Below are 18,075 nucleotides of genomic sequence, written 5' to 3'. Positions count from 1 at the left end.
GGGTGTGGCACCAACATATTTCTTTCTCTGAAAACCCTTCATCAGACCTGTGCCCTCCCCCCAAGTCCAGGCTGTAACTACTTCAGGGAATGATGGAGGCCTTGATCCTGGACTGCCCACCTCTCATCTAGCCCATTCACTAGTCTCCCCCTTCCTGGGAGGTGGGGGTAGAGATCTGAGCCAATAACAAAGGGAAGATGCGCTTTCCCTAGGGAAGAAGGAAAACATCAGAAAAACATAGGACTGGCTCTAGGGGTGGGGACGCTGCAGAGAGCAGCAAAGGGGAATCCGGTCCCCTAATCGCGGGAAAGTAGCCCCCTCTCGCTCTGCAGAGACTCGGCCGCCGGCCTGGCCAGGCCACACCCAGCCATCCTGATGCAGGGAGAGGAGGGGCTGCGGCGAAAAGGATGGAGGATGAGCGGTGGAGAGAGGGCGCAGAGACAGGCAGGGGCTGAGGCTCGGCAGGGGAAAAGATTCAGCCTCCCGCCCCCTCTCCGAAATTCCCTCCAGGGGCGGCACTCACCCCAATAACGACGCTGTCGTCCCCTTGGAAAATGGGGATGAACTTGTCCCCCCGCAGAATCTCAGCCTGGTTTAGGGGCCGAAATCGGCAGAGCACCTTGATGCTACATTCGTTGTTGGTCTCGGCCATGGTGGTCGCCGGCGTGGGGCTGGGGCACTTCTTCTGCTGCAGGGGTCGTATGTGCTCCGGGGAAGAGGGGCTCAGCTGAGGCCCAGGCGGAGGACAGGTGCTCGGTCTCTGGGGCTCAGAAAGGCGCAGCGGGCGCCTGGACGAAGGCTGGGGAACAGGGCCGAGGCGCGCTTCCTCGCTCCTGCGGCACCGGGATACGGGAGACCAGGGCGTCTGGTCCTCTCTCGGTGCTCTGCCTCTCCGCCCCTTGCGCTGCAGCGCGGCGCTGCGGCCCTGGGCGGGGCGGCGATGGAGGAGCGGGGCGGGGCTTCCTTCTCTGGGGGCTGCCACTCCGCGGCGCCCACCGCCGAACCGCGGCACCTCTGCTCTTTTCTCGCCTCCTCTCCCCACCCCTAACCCTCGGTGATTATCTGGTCCTCACCCCTTCCCCACCCCAGTCACTCACTGCGTCCCACTCCCTGCATCCCAGACCCGTCTGTCCCTCGCTCGGACTCCACCCCCCTGGAAGAGCTAAGGGATCCGAGGTGGGCCTGTCTACTGTCCGGGGAAGAGAGTCAATAGTGCTTACACCTCCTTTATTCCAAGGCATCCTTCACCCCCATCACAATCCTCTCTCCAAATTGGGAGCACACCTCTTCTCCCCTCTCCCCACAACCCTCGCAAAGATTCCCAGCCCGCTCAGCCTTCAAGGGCAGCTGCCTGTACCCCTATGGAGGTGGGTGTCCAGGTCCCATTTTTTCAGAGAGGAGGGTCAAGGGAGGTCTGGCTCTTCCCTTCCCCTTCTACATCCAAAGGTGCACTCTACTCTCTCCCCAACATACACAATAGGTCCCCAGTTGGAAGGAAGAAAAACTCCTATTCTGGCCTATCAGAATTAAAAAGCAGGTAAAATTCTCATTTTTGCCTCATAGGTTGGGGCTGGGATGGAGGTAGGCAAGAGTAATTTTGCAAGAGAAAGGGAGTCAGAAAGCAGTGATGGGGGGGTGATGATGGCAGTGGGTAAGGCCAGAGGGGCTTTGATAAAGGACCTCTAGAGCAGACATCTGCATTTGGGCTTCAGGCAGGTTTAGGCACCTACGTGAGTGTGTTTCCTGTCTCAGTACTGTTGGAAAGAGTCCCAACACCCCAGCCCCTTTCTCAGGCCCTTCTTCTGTTTCTTTCCCTTCCCTGGGAAAAAAAAAAAAGAGCCAAGGCTAGAGATTCTGTGTCCTTCCTCCCCTCAGGTCAGACTCCTGCTGCAGCCCCTGGACAGAACCACCTAGAAACTGGCCAGATTGATTTTTCTCCACGTCACAGGGCCTCTGCTGGCCAACAGAGTTAGACTGCAGGAGTTGAGGCTCTAGGCCAAGGGGAGGAGCAGGGTGATGGGAGAAGAAGGGAGGAGGGGATGGAGGTTCTGCCTAGCAATTGCCTGGTAAGTGTCTAGGGTCACTTAGATACTATGAGGCAAGGAGGAGAGAAAGATGGCCTGGCCAGACAAGACCTAACCGCTCGGAAGGCAGCTGATGGGGTCTCCAAGTTGGACATATACCCCTAACTCACCTTGAATCTTAAGGAAACTGAAGGAAAAGGGTTCAGCATAAGAAGCTGGATGGGAAGGCAGTAGGACTATGGAGAAAGAGGCTTGGGGAGGAGCCAGGAGAGGACACATAGAATGACAATGAGTTCCTATGAACTCAGAAATATAGGCATCTCTTCAGTCACTTGGTCTGGCACTATTTCTAATTCTTGCAGCATCCTGCAAGCTCAGGAAATAGCCCAACCTCAGGCACCCAAGGGTTCCAGGATGGCATACTTAGTGAAGGAGTTTCAAAATGCTAGTCCATAGAGGGTCACTGGTCAGAGAAAAAAGTTCATGTGTATGCATCCCTCCCCCACCAAAACCACCACACAATGTGGAATGTGGTAAGTTTTTTAATAAAGCTGGATTTGTTGTTTCAAAGGACTGTCTTTTATTCTGAGAGTACTGTATGTCCTTCCATACTTTTCTACTAAGCAATGATGGTAATAGTAGAGAGTAGGGTTTTCTTTTTAATGTACTTACTTGGCAAAATAAAAAGGTAGCAATACTATGCCTATCTTCAAAAAGGTTTTTTGTTGTTTTAATTGTATTGAACTGTGAAATTCAAAAGTCTGAAAACCATTAGTGAAGGGATTAAGAGCACAGAAGTTATTCAGACAGACATGGTGCTACCAAGTGCCTATTCTATTTGAGGTAGAATTGCCAGATTTGAAAAACAAAAACAGGAAGCTCAGTTAAATTTGAATTTCAGATGAAACACTAATAATTTGTGTGTGTATGTCCCATACCGTATGGGACGTACTTACACTGAAAAGACTATTAGTTGTTTATCCGAAATTCACGTTTCACTAGGTGCTCTGTATTTTACCTGACAGCCATAACCTGAGAAGTTTACTTAACTCTCTCATTCCTAACATGACTAAATCTTTACTAAATTTTACTTGTTATTGTTTCGAAGCCCTGGCTGTGCCATAGCATGCCTAGTTGTGTTATTTTTACCTAGTTATTTAATTTCTGGGAGTCCAAATTTATTCATCTGAAAAACAGGAATTATAAAAGCTCTTTCACAGACTCGACGTAAAAACGAAAGAAAATAAGTCGTACGAAGTAACTCCCAAGGCGCGTTATTGTCCATAACCCGCCCAAGCCGGATCGTCCAAGACTACATATCCCACAATCCTAGGCGGCGCTTTCCCCCCCATTACGTCATTCCCAGGTCTCGTTCTCGCCAATCCCTGTCACTCCAGGGGTGTGGTAGCGGGTTGTTCTCGCGACTTTTGCTTCACCCTTCTCCTGTACTACTCCTGTCGCGAGACTTCCTACTCCTCCGCCTCCTCCGCCGCTCCCTTTGCGGCCGCGTTATCCCGGACCCGGACCCAGCCTCTCCCCTACCCGAACACCGGCCCCGGCTCCACCGAGGCCCCGGTCCCCCAACCCCGCCTCGCCGCCGCCATGGCGGACCCTAAATACGCCGACCTTCCCGGCATTGTGAGTACACGGCCGGCCCTGGCTCCCCAAGACCGCGCCCCCGACCTCCTAAGGACCCCCAACAGACAGCAACCCGTGACCCTTCCCGCCTGAAACCCCTCCTCCGTCCCGAGGGCTCCCGCCGCTAACTCCCCGACCGGCCGCTGCACCCTCCGGACTCCTTCGACCCGACTGGGCCGGGCCGTGGGACGGCCTACAAGGCCCCTTTCCGGCAGTCGCCGGTTTCTCGGCTCAGAAATCATCTCCAGGCACTTAACACTGTGCTCGAGTGCTTCTACCGTCCGTGTCAACACCACCCGTGTCTCCCCAAATCTTCCCATGAGCCCCCCACCCCCTCCCGAGACACACATACCAGACTATTTGGTGATGGCCTTCACTCTGGCAAGAGTGAAGAGGTTACCGTGACGGAACCCCTCTTGTGCCAGATGGAGAACTGTGTCCTCTGGGTAACCTCCTTCCCAAACCCCCGCACAGGCCGGCATGTACCCTCCCTTTGTGCTACCCTGCCTGCATTCTCGGGGTGGGGGTTGGGATAGGACCTTGGTTATTAAGGTCCTGAGTCACTCTCAGCCCTTGTGCCAGGGTAGCGTGCACAGGGCCTAGTGATAGCTCCTCTCCTCCTGACATGAGGGCCGAGGACCCGCCCCCCTTCAGATTCAGGGTAACATCTTAGTCATCACTTAACATTCACCATTAACCATCAGGTGTCCCCACTGTTATCCCCACCCTTCTGAGACATGGGAACCGACAGGCAATTCACGGGGCAGGTGAAAGAAGGGGCAGAATCCTGGCGTCACAGCCTGCTTTCTCTGTTAACTTGTTCAAATGGAGTGGGGTCAGGGGTGTTGGTGGATGCTGGGTAGTGAGGTTGGGTGGTCACTGCTTCTACCTGCAGGCCAGGAACGAGCCAGATGTTTATGAAACCAGCGACCTGCCTGAGGATGATCAAGCGGAGTTTGATGCGGTAAGACTGTGTGCTGCCTCAGGACTCCTCTGGACTCTGACCTCTCTCCCCCAGGCAGGCCCTTTCCCTTTTCTGGCGAGCCACAGCAATAAGCGGGTATGCCAACCCAGCCTGGGTGGTATGTAGGTCGCAGGGCTTGCAAATGAGCAATGCCAGGAAGGAGAGTCAGGTCAGTGGAATTATAGCTAAGAGGCCTGGTAATTGGGCCTTTTAAATAAAATTGAAATATCTTAAAACAGGTTGGGGGCTAGTGACTTAGTTAGGGCCCTGGGTGCTAGTCCATGGTAATGAATCATGAATCTTGAGCACTTAAAACTGCTTGAGTTTAAGACCTAGGCCTTCTATTTCATAAAATACATTGCTCAGTACATGTTTGTTAGTATCCTAACAAGAGCTAGACTTCGAAATACAGAGGAATACTCTTTTACATGAATATACAGTATCCATTGGCCAAGGAGCAGGAAAATGAATTAGAGATTTTAGAAAGATAAGGAACCTGGTTAGAGCAAAACAAATTTGAGGAAGCACATAAATGTTTCATATCATCAGAGGAGAGGCCCTGGTAGTGCTTTCAGATTCAAGAAGAACTCAAGAGGAAGGAATTAGCTATGGACACATTTTAACCATAGGGGAAACCACTTAGCATTATTTATTGAATGTGTTCATTCTCTGTTGATTTTTGTGCAATGCAGAGGAAGAAATGTCCCTGCCCTCAAAAATCACCCAAACTATTGGGGGAGTTAGGATACATGTAGGAAACATGAAAGGAAAAATTGAGTGAATGAAATCAACATAGTAAAAATTCTATACGTAAGTGCCAAGGGGAGCAAAGATCTATTAGCATGTCTTATAGGACGTGTTTTAGGTTCTGTAATTTCCAAGGAGAGCTGGGCTAGGGTCACACTGATGTTGTGAGATCTCAATAAAGTTGTGACCAAGAAAGAGTCAGTGGGTACAGGCTCAGTATGTGTGTCTGTAAGTCCTGTGGTTATGTCTGTGGGGCTGGTTAGTTCTGGAGAATGCTGGTGGCTGGCTTATAATGTATGGCTTGGCGTACTCACTTATTCCTTATTTGATTTCCCCCATGTGGAAGTGGTTCCTACTTTGTGGGGAACACCTTCCCTGTCCCCTCTCAGAGTGGTGTGTTCCTTGTTGCTTCTGTACTTGCTGGCATGTCAGTCTGTCCCCCAAACTTGAGTATCTGGAGATAATGCAGATGTTGTCATTGCTCAGGACCTAGGTGTTGACCTGTCACTCTAAGAGGTATCTTATTAGGGAGCAGTCTCTGACCTCAAAGGGCAGGAGTATGTATACCGAGGACTCCATTCTACTACCATAGTTCAGAGACTGTTCAACTCTGGCCTAGCCCTCTGCCGATAAAATATCAAGCCTTCGTGGTGAGATAATGAGTGGAACTTTGTCCCTTTGTCGCTGGCTGTGATATAGACAGGTAATATCATAGCAGTCCCCTTTCCAAATGAAAAAGTACATTGTAATTTTCCTTTTGAAGTTATGGGCTATCTCTTAATAAAAAGAACATGACCCTCATCCCAGGCATGGAAGAACTGAATGTGCAGCCCTGATTGGCTGTTCCTCCCTGCTGAGCCTGTGCAGCCTATTTTAGTAGCATCTAGTGGGGTGGCTGATGGGGAGAGCACACCATAAGTGTTCATTTCCTGCAGCATGTAGCCCAGGATGCTGGTACAGAAGTATATAGGAACTGGATGGTAAATACAAGAGGAGCCAAGTTGCCTCCATCACCTAAGGCTCAGCTAAATGACTTTCCATCACTAGGGAGGAGTAAATAAGGTGGGGAGACCTTTACTTCAGGAGCCCTGGCGGGAGTGGGAGAGGCCTGAGATGTTTCCTGATGTCAGCTAATGTCTCTGGCCCCTTCATGTCCCTGTGGGCCTTAGGAGGACAGCTTTCAGGAAGTCAGCTGAGTAATGGTTCTGCCACTGCTCTTAATACTGACGTGTATGTGCAACTTGAGGAGCAGTGGGTTGTACTTAGACAATCCAGAAACCATTTCTGTGAGGCCTGGATTCTCACTAGCAGCCTGTCCCCTTCTCACTTACCTTCCCAAGACCTAGTACAGGTGACAGTGCACATCACCACTATTGTGGCTGAACCATGAGATTTCAATCATCTTCTTCACTGCTGGCAAGAGCATGTTCTGCCTTAGTTTCCAGATTATTTTCAACTTTAATTTTATTAGTTTTTGAAGTAGGTAATATATGCACATAGAACAAAAAGTGTCTCTTCCCACCGCTGCGTGCCACTGCTTAGTTCCATTCCCTGGAAGACGACCAATATGACCGGCTTCGTATGGAACCTTTCAGGGCGGTCTCCAGATTTTGATTTAAAGAAATAGTCAAGGGGTACTGACCCTCACTGTCTTTTCACTTCCTTTCTTACTGCTCCACTGTGGAAGAAATTGGGCTGCTGAAGGAAATAATATCGTATAATAGCCCCTGAAGATTGTAATTGCTAGTTTAACTTAAACATCAAAGTTTGGGGAGGATGGGGGAGGAAAGTAGTAGAAGGTTTTATTTTTGGTAAACATGATCCTGATTTTCCTGCTGTCCCTTCAAAACTATTTTAGCAGGAACTAAAATATTCTGAAGTGAATGGGCCAGAAAACTGCACAGTCTAGCTCTTTCCTCCCCAATCTAGGAGGATCCCCTCTGTATTTCAGACACTCCTGGGTTGATTGGGGTGATGGGCTTTTTGGAAACTTTTCTTAAAATGTCTTGTCAGGAAAGCTAATTCCCAATTGGAATTTCTTCCCCCCTGGGCCCACAGCCTACCTTTGGGTCTGTGAGGAATTCTGCTCGTGGCTTTTGAACTGCCGGAACAAGGGGAGTAAATTTAGAAAACTCACTAGAAATAGGATTTAGTTCCTCCCTTTATGCTGTAACTATCCCTGATGCATGTGAAGGGGAAAGAGTGACCTAGCCTTAGTTTGGTGGGTCTGTGGCAGAGGCTTCAGTTCTCCAAAGGTAGATAATGCTGAAAACTCCACCAGCCTGAGATGTGAGATAGTAGGTTCTTTTCCTTACAGTTTGGGATATCACAGAGTATGCTTGATTGTGTTCATTGACTATTGGCGCACTTGAACTTATCTGAGTTTTTCCTAATGCTTCCCCCATCCTCCCTCCTCACCACCTTGCCTGGACACTAGTTTGCACAAGTAAGACCATTCGATGCTTCTTCTCTGCATGTTTTTTTCATTTGCCATCTCGCATGCAATGCTCTGTCACTGTGCTATTGTTGCAGCTAATCGTTTTAAATTCTAATGCATCTCTAGATGGGTCACTAAGGGGCCTGCTGGCCTCATGGTTAAAGATCCTTCATCAAGGTTTAGAAGCACAACTATGATTCATGGGTCATTGTCTCTTCCCCATGGGAGGTGTGCAGAATACAACTGTCCAATGGAGGATGGGATAGAAACATGGAGACTAAGAATGCTTCTGGACATGAGGCATTTAAGAGCTGGAGTTGGAAGGGGGTTGCCTTTCTCCTCCACAGACTGAAATGGAGTTAAGAGAAAGGGAGTGACTTTTAGCCATTCTGGACAAGGGTGGAGAACAAGGGGGACAGCAACAGTCCTCACTTCTTGGCTGTATGTGGATTATACCTGGTAAAAACCTCATTTTAATATTCCCCTATGCTAAGCCTTTAGAGAAAGGTAAATGGGATAGGAAAAGGGTGTTATATACATTTTTAGGGTACTAGCTTGGGTTCTTTGTGCTTCTGTGAGTCTTTCTGTTTCTGTACCCCTCCTTTAGAAATGGTTGGATGGTCAGCACCATGTTGGTCCATCCTGGACAGTTTTATTCTACAGCACTATCCATCTTCCTTGTCATCATGGTTCCGAAGTGCCCCTGGCTGCGGTGTGGGCACAGAGCCTAACAGGCTCAGAGAGCAGCAGTGACCTCTTCCCGTGTCTGATCTGGAACCTCAGGTCTTGCCCTCTGAGGCATAGCCACTTAGCCAAACAACCCTGGGGCATCTGGGAGTTATTAGTGAGAGGGACTGGGAGTCCTGTACCAGGTAAACTGGTACCTGGGATCAGGACACTTTAGAATTTTCTAATCAAGTTGGCTGGTGTAATAGGTTCCCATGGTGACTATTACTACTCCAGGTTACAGAAATTATCCCTAAAGTCTCATTTCCCAACCCACGCATAGGTCAGACCTGGAGGGTGGTATATACTATTTACAAACAAATATACCACTTTTCCTTTTTTTGATTTTCTTTTCTCCCCATTCTGCTTGTGCCTCATGATTTGAACTTGAACTTATGGCCCACTGTCCTCTCTTTTTCCTTGAGTTTTTCTCAAGCTGGTTTTAGCTTGGTGAGGCAGGTAAGAGAAAGGTATAGTGTGTGTGCCTCCCCTTGTGTGTTTGCATGTGTGCACCTGTGAGTGCTTACACCCACTCTGCAGAGACATCCCAGCCTAGACCACAGGACCTGGATCCACCTCTACCCTGAGCTGAAAGAGGAGTCTTGGCTGGGCTGGACTCTGGCATGAGACAGGGGAATGGCAAGGTTGAAGTTCAGATGTATCTAGCTGAAATCTCTGGGGCAGGATGCAGTTGTTTTTGTCCCATCATGTGTTTTCATATACATATAGCCATCCCCGACTTCCCACACTTCTGTCTACCCATCAGTAGAGTTCCTGGAAAGGCAGTGCATACAGCTGGATTTCTTCTCCTGGCAGTTCTTTACCAGTCTTGCCTGGAAGTGGAGCCTTGTCTACGTGGCCTGGACTAAAATACAGCCTCTTTGAGATACTCTCACCTTTCCCCCTTGTGTACCCTCCAACCCCTGTGAACCTTGTAAACAGAGGGTTGAAGAAATATGTTCTGCACATTTCTGGTAGCTGTGAATCTTGGTGCTTTTGGACTCTTTGTGCTAGCACATCATGGCAGAATTGCTCTGGATCCCTCAGAGCTGTAGGGTGAGTTCCCAACCACTCAAGATGGATGTAAACACACCAGACTACGTGAGGGACCAGGATTTGCCCTGCCTCTCCTCTGGCAAGAGAATGAGGATGGGGCTTCAATTAGATACTTTGTATTTCCTTAAACTCACCATCTGTACCTGACATATTTTGTTCTGCTTAACATAAAGTCATATCAAACCACCCACATGAGCACCCTCATTATGACTGATTCTGCCATCCAAATGCCTAATTCTTCAAAACTAGAGAATCAGAGAGATAAGAAGACTTGAGGGCTTCCCTGGTGGCACAGTGGTTGAGAGTCCGCCTGCCAATGCAGGGGACACGGGTTCGTGCCCTAGTCCAGGAAGATCCCACATGCTGCGAAGCGGCTGGGCCCATGAGCCATGGCCGCTGAGCCTGCGCGTTCGGAGCCTGTGCTCCGCAGCGGGAGAGGCCACAACAGTGAGAGGCCCGCGTACCACAAAAAATAAAAAAAGAAGACTTGAGCCATGAACTCCCCCTTGAGAATCATGGACCTTCAATCAGCTACAGGTTCTCAGACAGCCTCTGCTTCACATTCTGCCATTTCTACAGCTTCCCCTCCATCTCAGCCTTCTCTCCCCCCACTTTCCTCTTCCATGCCACCAGCTTGCAACATCTAACTACTAGTTCTGAGATGATCCTGAATTGCTGCTGTTAATGGCAAAGCTTCATGACATCCTCACCACCAGAGAGGAAAGGGTCCCAAGCTCTTCTTTCTCTTGGGGTATATGGTGACCCCAGCTGAAATTTCTTGGCCCCCAAATTTTGCTAGGCTCCCCTGGGCCCTGTGGTGCAGTATGTTTGAAGACTATCATGTAGTGCATGTGACAATTTGCTAATAACAATTTTGTCTTTTTTTTCCCTCCCTCACCCCCATTTCCCCACTCCCTTTCCTTTTAACTCTTTTGATTTTCTCACCTCTGGGGAAACCACAAGGAGCTGGTAAGAAGCCTGACCTTTCATGTGCTTTTTAACGGGGTGTGCTATGATGGGCAGTTGTTTCTCTGTCCTTTTATCTCTACTAAATTTTTTGTCCCTCTATTCAGCCCCAGCCCCAGCTGACCTTTTCCCATCTCACGAATCACTGTAATGACACTACCTCCAGCCCATGCCCCCAGATCTCCAAGTCACTGGCGGAGTAGGTGCCACCGGAGGGCTAAAGTATGCTGTCGACCTGAGTTTCCGGGGCCACACCCTCGGAGAGGCTCCAAGAGGATGCCAGCGTCGGGCAGCCCTTCTGACTCAGGACGTGCTCCTGCAGCAGGAATAGTGAGATGAAAGCACTGACCGTCCCTGCTACCATCCCAGAACCTCTGAGACTCACTCTCTGTTTGTTGACCCTTTCTTATTCCACACCTTCCCTATTTAGGAAAGTAAATAAGAAAGTAGGTTCTCATCTGCATAGTGCCTGGCTTATAATAAGGGCTTAACAAACTGGTAGCTGTGATTAATTTCTTTCCTTGGTCTGTAGACTATGCCTCCCAAAGAGGTTTTTTTTTCTACCTCATTGGACTTGATAAGGGCACTCACAGGAGGAGTGGCATATTCTTGAGGGGGAATTTGAGAGAGGTTGATGTTGTTTCCTGAACATGAGTCCTTCTCAGACGAACACTTTTTAGAGGCCAGAGACCACACAATTATTTGGCCAGTGTGTGCTCCGGCCATAACATTTCAGAGAAAATTAAGGAGAGACTAATTTGGGACTCAGCTGTTTCTTCCCCTAGGCACTTGCATATGGGACATTGAACCCTTTTATTTTCCCTTAATCTTTAGCTCTTGTCCCTCTGAAGAAGGGGTAGCACTTCTCTGAAGAAGAGGTAAAGGTTGAAGTTGATATTTTCTCCTTACCCCCCCTCCTCCCTTATTTATAAAGTTGCCACTCACACCGGTTCCTTCTGTAATAGAGCAGAGATGAAGGACGGAGCTTGTGTCTGCTGCTCTTCCTCCATGTCTCTCCATCATAACCGCTCCCCCACCAGTCAACCCCTACTACACACACGCAGAGACTCTCAGTCGTGGATACATATTAGAGTGAACTGGGTAGCTTTTAACCTGGCCTACTACCCTGGCCCTACCCCAGAACAATTAAATCAGAATCTACAGAGGTGAACCCAGGCCTCTCCCCCGCCCCCCCCCCCCTTTCTAAGTGATTCTGTTGTGCAGCCAGGGTTGAGAATCATTGCTCTGGCTAAAGGGAGGAAGACTCTCTTTGCCTTCCTCCTGTGGAAGGTGGAGATGTCCACCCCAACAGAAAGGGATTCCTGGTCCCCTTCCGCTTCCTTTAGTAATGTAATGAGACCTGTCAGACTGCTGACAATTGAAGGAGAGACATGCGGTCTGGAGGGCGTGGTCTTGGTGTAGTTATTAGAATCTGAACAGCTAATAGGTATCTAGTAAGGAGGGAACCTTTCTGCCTCAATTTCTAGGGTGAAATCTCTTTCACTTTCTTTACCACGTTCCCTCTTTTTTTTTTTTTTTTTTTTTTTTTTTTTACCACGTTCCCTCTTTATGGAAGAGCTTCAGTGCTTGAGAAGCAGCAGAAGGGTCAGGGAGAAGAGGCAGGTACTGCAGCTTCTCTGAAAAGATCCTGGGCTGTCTCCATTTCAGGACTTACATGTGGCCTTTGCCCATGGGTACTCTTGGCAAACAGATAACAGCTTATGCTTGTTGCTTCTAAGATGTCCCTTAAAAAATAATACAGCAAGGAACTTCCCTGGCACTCCAGTGGTTAAGACTCCACGCTTCCAATGCAGGGGACATGGGTTCGATGCCTGGTTGGGGAACTAAGATCCCATGTGCCGCACGGCCAAAAAATTAAAAAGCATTTGCTTCTTCTCTGTGTCCCCTGAATTCCCTGACTTCACGGCAGCCTGGAAACAAGGCTTCTGGTGAGACCTCTGCCAGCCTTCCCTTTTTATCTAAGTCTGGTATCTTCCCTTCAGCAGCTATGAAAGTCCTGATATTCACTTTCAGAGTTAGTAGCTTGATTGTCTCCTCTTTCCCTCCAGCAAGGATGGGAAGTTAGCTTGAAAATAGACTTCCTCAGCAGCAAGGAAATTTACTTTCAGGAGGGGGAGGTTAAAAGAAGTCAAGTTGATTTCTTGTCCTGAATGCATGGTGTGTGCCAGATAACTGGGAGGGCCCAGTTGGATTGGGGAAGGGGAGGGGATAGGGAGGCTTATGTACAGAATGGGCGGGGAGGTTACGCTGTCTCTGTTCCCAGTTGAATCAGGGTGTTAATATTTATACAACTGAGGCTCCAAATTTACCAGGAAGCTTTCATTTCCTAGGTTGAACCTGGGTCTGTAGCTTGGAATGGAGCCGCCCTTCTTTCCCCTTGGGAATGTATGGCCCAGTCTCCCAATGGTTTGGGGATTTTGTGGGGTTGGGGAAGTTCGAGGGTGGGAATGAGTCTGCCCCTGGTCTGAACTACCTGTTCCTGCAGGAGGAGCTGACGAGTACAAGTGTGGAGCACCTCATTGTCAATCCCAACGCTGCCTATGACAAGTTCAAAGACAAGAGAGTGGGAACAAAGGGACTTGGTGAGACCTGGTTGGAAATTGGATGGGGAAGCCTGACCTCAGGCCTTACTGACTTTTGCTTTGGGCTGTCTTATGGAAGCCCTCACAGTCATCTGAGACCATGACTGCTGTGGGTCTTGATCAGGCCCTCAATTCCATCTTCTTTTCTTGGCAGATTTCTCAGATCGAATTGGAAAAACCAAAAGAACGGGATATGAATCTGGAGAATATGAGATGGTTTGTTGTGTGTGTGTTGATGGGAATGGTGCAGCAGTCCTATCCAGCGGGCATTTGAGAGAGAGATCAAGGGACATAGTTGGGATTCCAAGTTTCTCTCTGGTTGGGGGCCCTGAGGAACCCAGCAGGATGCAGTTGAGGATGCTTTGTCCCCCTGCTGTTTGCTCTGGAGAGTCTCCAGGCCTCCAGCTATCTCCAGTTCTCCTGTACTAGGATGATGTGGATTCTTAGTTGGGTATGATACACTTACAAACTAGGCCTGGGGTTTGGACAAATTCTTGAGGTTCCCTCTACTGGGAGTTGTAACATCACCATCTGTGCTTGCTCTCTAGCTTGGAGAGGGTCTGGGAGTGAAGGAGACACCCCAGCAAAAGTACCAGAGACTGCTGCATGAGGTCCAAGAGCTGACAACTGAAGTTGAGAAAATCAAGGTAAGTATAAACTCTCTTCTCCCCTCTCTGCTGTGACTTACATAGCAGAGGAGAACTCCCAGCAGGAGAAAGCTTCCCTAAGCTCCTGGATAAGGGGGCTCAGATTTTCAGAGTTTAGAAATGCACATGAATTTATATTCAGTGCTGTAGGTGGGTAAGGACCATCCCAGTGACTTTCAGCCACGGGTATTTTTTTTTAATAAACTTATTTTTATTTATTTATTTTTTGGCTGCATTGGGTCTTCGTTGCTGCACACAGGCTTTCTCTAGTTACAGTGAGCAGGGGCTACTCTTCGTTGCGGTGCGCAGGCTTCTCATTGCGGTGGCTTCTCGTTGCAGAGCACGGGCTCAGTAGTTGTGGCTCGCGGGCTCTAGAGCACAGGCTCAGTAGTTGTGGCACATGGGCTTTGTTGCTCCACAACATGTGGGATCTTCCTGGACCAGGGCTCAAACCTGGATCCCCTGCATTGGCAGGCGGATTCTTAACCACTGCACCACTAGGGAAGTCCTCAGCCACAGCTATTTTTAAGGGTCTTGATCTATCTTTTTTCCTTGACTCTCTCTTGCCACCCCTCACTGTCTGTTTGTTTTCATACCAGACGACAGTGAAGGAGTCAGCCACCGAGGAGAAGCTGACCCCCGTGGTGCTGGCTAAACAGCTGGCAGCCCTGAAGCAGCAGCTTGTTGCTTCCCATCTGGAGAAGCTGCTGGGACCAGATGCTGCAATCAACCTTACTGACCCCGATGGAGCTCTGGCTAAGTGGGTGCCAGACTTCGTTGGGAAATCATTGGTGACTGGGGTGTAGAGGGACTCAGCCAGGTACTGACAGGGATACAAAGGGGAGAAGTGGCCTAGCTGTTCCTTAATGCTGACTGTGAGGCAGAAATGAGAGTGACTGGGCTGACCCACATCCTTCAAGTCATGATATTATTTCTGGTTTCCTGACCCAGGCGCCTACTGCTGCAGCTGGAAGCAACAAAGAACAGCAAAGGGACTGGTTCAGGGGGAAAGACCACTAGTGGGACACCCCCAGATAGCAGCCTTGTCACTTATGAACTACATTCTCGGCCTGAGCAAGACAAGTTCTCTCAAGCTGCCAAAGTATGTATGTATGTATGTGTGTATGTATGTATGTATGTAATGTTGGTTGAGGGGCTGGGGAGATGTGGCTCTAGAGACTTTCCTGCCTCCCTCCAAGGGATCACATCTGGGGAGAGGGTGCTGGGAATGCTTGATTCCTCTTGATGTCTCATTCTCCGTGTTTGCCTCACCATCTACTTTCAGTGAAGACTTTAAGATTGTGACTAGGGATGTGTTCCAGGGAAAGAAGTCCCTTGGCAGAGTGGTGGGGAGAGGGGGGAGTGGTAAGCCGACAAGCAAAGAGCAGGATCTTACCTCCCACTGCCGCAGAAGGGAGGTGGATGGCAAACCTCCCCTCCTTCCTCCCCCTAGGTGGCAGAACTCGAGAAGCGCCTTGCAGAGCTGGAAGCAGCTGTACGCTGTGATCAGGATGCTCAGGTCAGGTGCCCTCCTGTACTTAGTCTAACCCGCGTATCCTGCGCCCTGAGCCCTGAGGTCCACAGCATTCCACAGAACCCTGGGAGGAGTCAGGAAAGGGCTCCAGTTACAGGATCAGCCAGGGGTTGCCCGCTAGAACCAGAAAGGATGGAAGAAGGTGGTAATCACATGGAGAGATAAGAACCACTGACTTCTTTCCTCCTTTTCCCCATCAGAATCCCCTTTCTGCAGGTCTGCAGGGAGCCTGCCTTATGGTGAGTGTAAAAGGAACTGGAGTGTGTGGATTACAGAGGGGATATCGGGATTGGATTTGCTTGGAACATTGGTTTTGGATTTGTAGCTATTGATTAATTACCTCCAGTGGAATATGGGGTGGCCTTTTCTAGCCTGATTCTTCCCCTTCATGAAGCTTGTCCTAACCCCCGCCCCCAGGAGACTGTAGAGCTGTTGCAGGCAAAGGTGAGCGCCCTGGACCTTGCAGTTCTGGACCAAGTGGAGGCTCGGCTACAGGTATTAAGTGTGGGGGCAAATTGGGTTACAGGTAGCTTGGGACTTTGGAAGCCCTACATACCCTGTCAACCTTAAAATCTGTGCTTTCAGAGTGTCCTGGGAAAAGTGAATGAGATTGCCAAGCATAAAGCTTCTGTAGAGGATGCAGATGCACAAAGCAAGGTCAGGAAGTTACCTTTCCTCCCTCTTCATACCATTTCCTGCTCCCTTATGTACTCTTCTGGTAGTTAACAGTAAAGCACGAGAGCACTCAATCCTCAGGTCCGTGTCTTCATAAGCTCTTAATAGCTGAGAAAAGGCAGTGCTTCCCTCTTGCTCCACCAAGTTGACCTTTCCCACCCTAGTGAAGTGGTGTGTACTTCACTGAAGGTTGGCCACTGTCTTGTCCCTCCAGGTGCACCAGCTGTATGAAACCATACAGCGCTGGAGCCCCCTCGCCTCCACCCTTCCTGAGCTGGTGCAGAGACTTGTCACCATCAGGCAGCTGCATGAACAAGGTGGGAGGCCAGCTGCCAGGGGTGCTAAGAGGAATTAGAAAGTGGGCAGCTTTTGTTCCCTTCCCTCTGGTCTTGGATTCTAACGCCGCACATACCGTTCTGACCTTCTTTCATAGCCATGCAGTTTGGTCAGCTTCTGACACACTTGGATACCACACAGCAGATGATTGCTTGTTCCCTCAAGGACAGCGCCACCCTCTTGACCCAGGTGTGTGCCCCTTTATTGGTTGGCTACTTCCCTTCCCCAGCACACACAGGCTAGGTTCTCCAGCTTCATCTCCATAGGGTTCTGCCTTCGCCCATTTGGTGGCATGGTGGTACGGCAGGGGCTTGGTTTGAGTCTCCATACTGTTTCTCAATGGTTGTGGGACGTTTGACAACTTATTTAATCTATGAACCTCCATCTTACCATCTGGAAAATTATACCTACCTCAGAGTTGTATGGATTAGGTGAAATAACATGAGTGAATTGTTAAGAGTTCAGTAAACCTCAGTTTTTCCTGTAAAACCTATCCCTTCACTCTGTAGTCACAGCTTGGTTTTAGCCTCCCTGGGTCCTCACCCAGATGCTCCTGAGCACAGCACATCGGATGGAACATGGGCTTTGAAATCAGGAGCTGGGCTCCCACCTGGTTCTGCCACTTCTTTCCTGATGCTGGGCAGTGAGCCTCACCTCTTCCTTCATTTTCTTGGCAGTGCCCAACACATAGCGAGTCCTTGGTTTCTGTTGGGGGCACTGTTCTCAGAGCTGGGAGAAGCACTAAAGTTGTCTTGTATCACAGGATCATCAAGATAAATTAAAGTGCTTGGTATATATTCTTCCTCCAGAGCAGTTTTCTAAAACTTGACCTGTGAAACCCTCATGTCAACAAAATCTTACTTGTTCCTCATTACATAAAACAGATAAAAGAGCTGTTCTGGTTAAAGTCAGGACGGGAATTCTGAAGAAGCCTGCCTGCTTGGCAGACCCTGTGCGAGGTCCACGGTATTCCAGGGTAGCCTGGAAACTGGTGCATTAACCTTCCTGCTCTGGGACCCATCAACTTGTTTCCGTTTCTTTTTTCTTTTTTTTAATTTGGCCACGCCACGCAGCTTGTGGGATCTTAGTTCCCCAACCAGGGGTCAAACCCGGGCCCGGCAGTGAAAGTGCTAAGTCCTAACCACTGGACCACCAGGGAATTCCCCTCCGTTTCTTTTTTGTCTTCTGTAAGAGAATTTCTTCAGGTCCTCATTCAGGTAAGCACCTGAACCTGACAAAGAGTAAGACAGCTCTTGTCACTTTTCTAGGTGCAGACAACGATGCGTGATAACCTGTCCACAGTTGAGCAGAACTTTGCCAACATTGATGAACGGATGAAGAAACTGGGAAAGTGAGCACCTTTGGGAGATGGAGAACAGGGGTAATCCCTACCCCTCTGAACTCCGTTAACACCTTACACAGGGTTTTCCCTTAATCATAACTCTCACATCCCATCTGACACTGGGGGCAAGGGGTTCTTCTTGCATGTGGGGCTTACACCCCTCCTCTGAAGAGTAGTGGAACCTGGGGGATATTAGATGGTGGTCTCCCCTCAGGCCACGGGGATGAGGACGTGGGCCCAGCCACATGCCAGCTCCTGTCCAATACTGCTTTGCCTGGTGTGGGGAAGGATTGGATCCTGTCCTCCAGCACAGCTTCTGTGACTGATTGTAATACTGTACAACTGTTTCTGACCATTAAATGCTGTTGTACTCTGTGTGG

At 49.3% G+C, this 18,075-nt stretch overlaps 2 protein-coding genes across 3 annotated transcripts in view; one reads left to right on the top strand and one right to left on the bottom strand.

The window, feature by feature from the left end:
- KIF5A (kinesin family member 5A) overlaps window positions 1–1,132 on the bottom strand; it is a 29,032-nt gene extending 27,900 nt beyond the window's left edge. The window contains exon 1 of the mRNA XM_059080171.2: window positions 524–1,132. Within this exon, the coding sequence (XP_058936154.1) occupies window positions 524–652 (129 nt within the window). The 5' untranslated portion in view covers window positions 653–1,132. The remainder of the gene's footprint in view (window positions 1–523) is intronic.
- Window positions 1,133–3,464: 2,332 nt separating this feature from the next.
- DCTN2 (dynactin subunit 2) lies at window positions 3,465–18,070 on the top strand. Of its 2 annotated transcripts, XM_067009618.1 has the most exons (15): window positions 3,465–3,662; window positions 4,558–4,626; window positions 13,065–13,161; window positions 13,316–13,377; window positions 13,710–13,808; window positions 14,408–14,568; window positions 14,760–14,910; window positions 15,262–15,327; window positions 15,543–15,581; window positions 15,760–15,837; window positions 15,928–15,999; window positions 16,232–16,334; window positions 16,451–16,542; window positions 17,622–17,704; window positions 17,910–18,070. In XM_067009618.1, the coding sequence occupies exons 1-15, from the start codon at window positions 3,627–3,629 to the stop codon at window positions 17,920–17,922; spliced, it is 1,221 nt and encodes a 406-aa protein (XP_066865719.1). In that variant the 5' UTR covers window positions 3,465–3,626; the 3' UTR covers window positions 17,923–18,070. The 2 variants fall into 2 exon arrangements, with proteins under 2 accessions (XP_066865719.1, XP_058936158.1); XM_059080175.2 differs by lacking the exon at window positions 17,910–18,070 and having other exon boundaries at window positions 3,476–3,662; window positions 17,622–17,798.
- Window positions 18,071–18,075: the final 5 nt, after the last annotated feature.

This window comes from Kogia breviceps, chromosome 12 (assembly GCF_026419965.1).
Source record: "Kogia breviceps isolate mKogBre1 chromosome 12, mKogBre1 haplotype 1, whole genome shotgun sequence".
NCBI classification, from domain to species: domain Eukaryota; kingdom Metazoa; phylum Chordata; class Mammalia; order Artiodactyla; family Physeteridae; genus Kogia; species Kogia breviceps.
Note: the sequence above shows the minus strand (reverse complement) of the source record. Positions and strands in the feature narration are given on the sequence as shown.